The following is a 5,000-nucleotide window of genomic DNA, read 5'->3' on the forward strand; positions in this document are numbered from 1 at the left end:
AGGAGTTAAGATCACATTATGAGGAGTTAAGATCACATTATCAGGAGTTAAGATCGCATTATCAGGAGTTAAGATCGCATTATCAAGAGTTAAGATCACATTATGAGGAGTTAAGATCACATTATGAGGAGTTAAGCTCTCAGGAGTTAAGATCACATTATGAGGAGTTAAGATCACATTATCAGGAGTTAAGATCGCATTATCAGGAGTTAAGATCACATTATCAGGAGTTAAGATCGCATTATCAGGAGTTAAGATCACATTATGAGGAGTTAAGATTGCATTATCAGGAGTTAAGATCACATTATCAAGAGTTAAGATCGCATTATCAGGAGTTAAGATCACATTATCAGGAGTTAAGATCGCATTATCAGGAGTTAAGATCGCATTATCAGGAGTTAAGATCACATTATGAGGAGTTAAGATCACATTATGAGGAGTTAAGATCGCATTATCAGGAGTTAAGATCACATTATCAAGAGTTAAGATCGCATTATCAGGAGTTAAGATCGCATTATCAGGAGTTAAGATCACATTATGAGGAGTTAAGATCACATTATGAGGAGTTAAGATCGCATTATCAGGAGTTAAGCTCTCAGGAGTTAAGATCACATTATCACGAGTTAAGATCGCATTATCAGGAGTTAAGATCACATTATCAGGAGTTAAGATCACATTATGAGGAGTTAAGATCACATTATCAAGAGTTAAGATCGCATTATCAGGAGTTAAGATCGCATTATCAGGAGTTAAGATCGCATTATCAGGAGTTAAGATCGTATTATCAGGAGTTAAGATCACATTATGAGGAGTTAAGCTCTCAGGAGTTAAGATCACATTATCACGAGTTAAGATCGCATTATCAGGAGTTAAGATCACATTATGAGGAGTTAAGATCACATTATCAGGAGTTAAGATCACATTATGAGGAGTTAAGATCACATTATCAGGAGTTAAGATCTCATTATCACGAGTTAAGATCACATTATGAGGAGTTAAGATCACATTATGAGGAGTTAAGATCACATTATCAGGAGTTAAGATCTCATTATCACGAGTTAAGATCACATTATGAGGAGTTAAGATCACATTATGAGGAGTTAAGCTCTCAGGAGTTAAGATCACATTATCAGGAGTTAAGATCACATTATCAGGAGTTAAGATCACATTATCACGAGTTAAGATCACATTATCAAGAGTTAAGATCACATTATGAGGAGTTAAGATCACATTATCAGGAGTTAAGATCAAATTATCAGGAGTTTGTTTGAACTCAGTGTTTTTTTAAACATGTGTGTGTGTTTGTGACCTGTAGCTGTCGACAGTACTGCTTCTTGATGTCCTGTGTGTGTGTGTGTGTGTGTGTGTGTTTGTGACCTGTAGCTGTCAACAGTACTGCTTCTTGATGTCCTGTGTGTGTGTGTGTGTGTGTGTGTTTGTGACCTGTAGCTGTCGACAGTACTGCTTCTTGATGTCCTGTGTGTGTGTGTGTGTGTGTGTGTGTGTGTGTGTGTGTGACCTGTAGCTGTCGACAGTACTGCTTCTTGATGTCCTGTGTGTGTGTGTGTGTGTGTGTGTGTGTGTGTGTGTGTGTGTGTGTGTGTGTGTGTGTGTGTGTGTGTGTGACCTGTAGCTGTCGACAGTACTGCTTCTTGATGTCCTGTGTGTGTGTGTGTGTGTGTGTGTGTGTGTGTGTGTGTGTGTGTGTGTGTGTGACCTGTAGCTGTCGACAGTACTGCTTCTTGATGTCCTGTGTGTGTGTGTGTGTGTGTGTGTGTGTGTGTGTGTGTGTGTGTGTGTGTGTGTGTGTGTGTGTGTGTGTGTGTGTGTGTGTGTGTGTGTGACCTGTAGCTGTCGACAGTACTGCTTCTTGATGTCCTGGTGGAACTCCTCCGGTATTCTGAGCTCTCTCTGCTCCTCCTTCACCTCCGGACGCAAAGAGAAACTCCCCATGATCCGCTCACTGTGGGGCACACACACACACACACACACACACACATTCTCTTCATTGTTTTTTTGTGAGAGCGTTTCTACTTATATCAGCAAGGAAAATAAATTAAGAGCCTATGTTGAGTACAAATATGTCTTCTGAAGGCCTAACAGAGCCAAGTCAACTTTGAGGGACAACTATGACCATGGCGGATCATCCAGACCAAACGTGACTATTTTGCTGCATCCTATTCCTATTTATGTACCAGCATGCAACATCTGAGCCTCCTACATGGTTTAGGTCTTGTGCTATGGGCTTGTGAACTTTGACAAAATAAGAGGTCGAACAAAATCAGCACGCCCTCCCCCCTTAAAATGGTCTGTATCTTGGACAGTATTGATCTTACATAAAAGTAATTTTACCGTGTGTTCCCTGTGTAACATAGGGACACCTGCTCATTTTTCCGGTTTTGTTTTGAGACCTTAGTGCGTGGGCTCTGGCTGAATTGACGTGGAATGACCCAAAATGTAGCTCTAGCCGAGCCAGCTGCCATATCTCAGAACCCTAACATACTGTATACTGGTTGGTCTATTCGGGGTTTTAGGATCTTTGCCCTCAAACAATAAGCACCTTATACAGTAGATAGCTTATATATAGCACCTTATAAATAGTCAATTAATAAATTGATATTATTATCAGAGCTTCCTCTGTTCCAAAGAACAGCAACCGCCACTGGTGTGTGTGTGTGTGTGTGTGTCTCACCTGTGATATCTGTGTGTCATAAAGTCCAACAGTGCAAAGTAGTCCTTCAGCTCTGTCACTTTTCCCATGAGCCTTTGCAGGTGCTCTGCGGTGACATCATGACAGGCGTCCACGTAGTGGTGAAAGACGCGGAAGCTGGGCGGGTACGAGCCCTGTAGCTCCGCCTTCACGCGCTCCAGGTTCTCCACGAGGGCCTTTCCCAGCAGCCCCAGGTGCACGGCCAACCAGGAAGTGTTGTGGTCAGGTGTGTCCAGGTGCACGGCCCTCAGCACGTCCCTCACGCCGTCCCGCACGGCCTCCCGCCACGCCTCCCTCCACCCCCCCAGCCCCCCCGCCTCCCCCGCCCGCCGCTCCTCCTCCTGCACCACCCGCGCCACCTGTCAATCAAGCCAGATGTGTTCACACAGCGCATCTCATACTCAGAGCTCATTCAATGTGCTTCACATGGACAAAGCCAAACAGCAGATATGACATGAAATCAGATTCTTCTGGATGATTTGTCCAAGTGGGAGCATGTAGAAGTAGAATAGTAGTGGCCCCAAGATCGACCCCTGGGGAACACCACAGATTAAGGATGTAGAGGTAGAATAATATTGGCCCTAAAATCGGTCCCAGGGGAACACCACAGATTAAGGATGTAGAGGTAGAATAATAGTGGCCCCAAGATCGACCCCTGGGGAACACCACAGATAAAGGATGTAGAGGTAGAATAATATTGGCCCTAAAATCGGTCCCAGGGGAACACCACAGATTAAGGATGTAGAGGTAGAATAATAGTGGCCCCAAGATCGACCCCTGGGGAACACCACAGATTAAGAATGTAGAGGTAGAATAATAGTGGCCCCAAGATCGACCCCTGGGGAACACCACAGATTAAGGATGTAGAGGTAGAATAATATTGGCCCTAAAATCGGTCCCAGGGGAACACCACAGATTAAGGATGTAGAGGTAGAATAATATTGGCCCCAAGATCGACCCCTGGGGAACACCACAGATTAAGGATGTAGAGGTAGAATAGTAGTGGCCCCAAGATCGACTCCTGGGGAACACCACAGATTAAGGATGTAGAGGTAGAATAATAGTGGCCCCAAGATCGACTCCTGGGGAACACCACAGATTAAGGATGTTGGTGTTGAGGTCCAGTTGCCGTTATTGCAGATGGGCAGCAGGCTGGACTGCATGTGTGTGTGTGTGTGTGTGTGTGTGCCATACAGCTACCTGCACCAGCAGCTCCTTGTTGCGGGCGGGCATCACGCTGGACTGGCGTACGATGTCGGCCATCTTGGCGCGTAGCGCTCCGTAGAGCAGGCTGAGGTCCTTCTCCAGGTGAGCCAGCTCCACAGGTGAGGCCTCGGCCCCTAGCGCCTCCTGCTGGTGGAGGAACTCCCGCCGCAGAGACAACAGGTTCAGATGCGCCTCCTCCAGCACCTCCAGCTCTATCAGCTTATTGATCTGCATCACTGCACACACGCACGCACGCACACGCACACGCACACGCACGCGCACGCGCACGCGCACGCGCACGCGCACGCACACGCACACGCACACGCACACGCACACGCACACGCACACACACACACATACACAAACACACAGGTTCAGATGCACCTCCTTCAACACATCTAGCTCAATCAGTTTATTAATCTGCCTCACTGTGCGTGTCTGTGTGTGGCTGTGTGTGTGTGTGTGTGTGTGTGTGTGTGTGTGTGTGTGCCTGTGTGTCCGTGTGTCTGGCTCTCCTGAGAGGGGATCTCAAAACCGTAAATCCTCAAATTATGGCCGGGACTCTATTTATCGCCAGACCTCTGATGATAGCCGGGTATGTGGTGGATTTGGACGAATAAAATACAAGCCCGGGTAGGCTATCAGTCCACCAGCACTACAGGACATTGTTTCAATTTAACTCAATGAAATAAAAGAGCTCTTGATATTGTATATTGTTTTAAGACTGCTGCCAATGAAAAATCGTTGCCCTACATCATGGGTCTCCAACAAGCCGTGTGTGTGAGTGTGTGTGCGTGCGTGCGTGTGTGTGTGCGTGCGTGCGTGCAGTTACTTTCCGCCCCCTTCTAGGATTCTACATTTAACCCTCTGGAGTCTAAATCCCCCCCTGGAGATTTGGAAAATCTCAATCTCTGCTAGTTTTTGTCCTAGAAACATATAAGTGACACCATTAGAAACTTTTACAGTTTTTTCAAATTGCTAACACACTAAAATGACATTCAGAGCACAATTATTCAAACTGACACACAGAGAGCAACACATCCTCTCAAGTCTCCAAATGTCTAAACACATTTTCAGCTTTACA

The 5,000-nt window shown here is 45.8% G+C and overlaps 1 protein-coding gene across 3 annotated transcripts in view; it reads right to left on the reverse strand.

Annotated features, from left to right (window-relative positions):
• exoc3l4 (exocyst complex component 3-like 4) overlaps positions 1 to 5,000 on the reverse strand; it is a 26,085-nt gene that overhangs the window by 13,938 nt on the left and 7,147 nt on the right. For all 3 annotated transcript variants that reach the window (XM_062522537.1, XM_062522538.1, XM_062522539.1), the window contains exons 6-8: positions 3,911 to 4,152; positions 2,693 to 3,069; positions 1,846 to 1,963 (exon numbers count right to left, since the gene is read on the reverse strand). In XM_062522537.1, the coding sequence (XP_062378521.1) occupies positions 1,846 to 1,963; positions 2,693 to 3,069; positions 3,911 to 4,152 (737 nt within the window). The remainder of the gene's footprint in view (positions 1 to 1,845; positions 1,964 to 2,692; positions 3,070 to 3,910; positions 4,153 to 5,000) is intronic.

This window comes from Sardina pilchardus, chromosome 20, assembly GCF_963854185.1.
Source record: "Sardina pilchardus chromosome 20, fSarPil1.1, whole genome shotgun sequence".
Lineage (NCBI taxonomy): Eukaryota > Metazoa > Chordata > Actinopteri > Clupeiformes > Clupeidae > Sardina > Sardina pilchardus.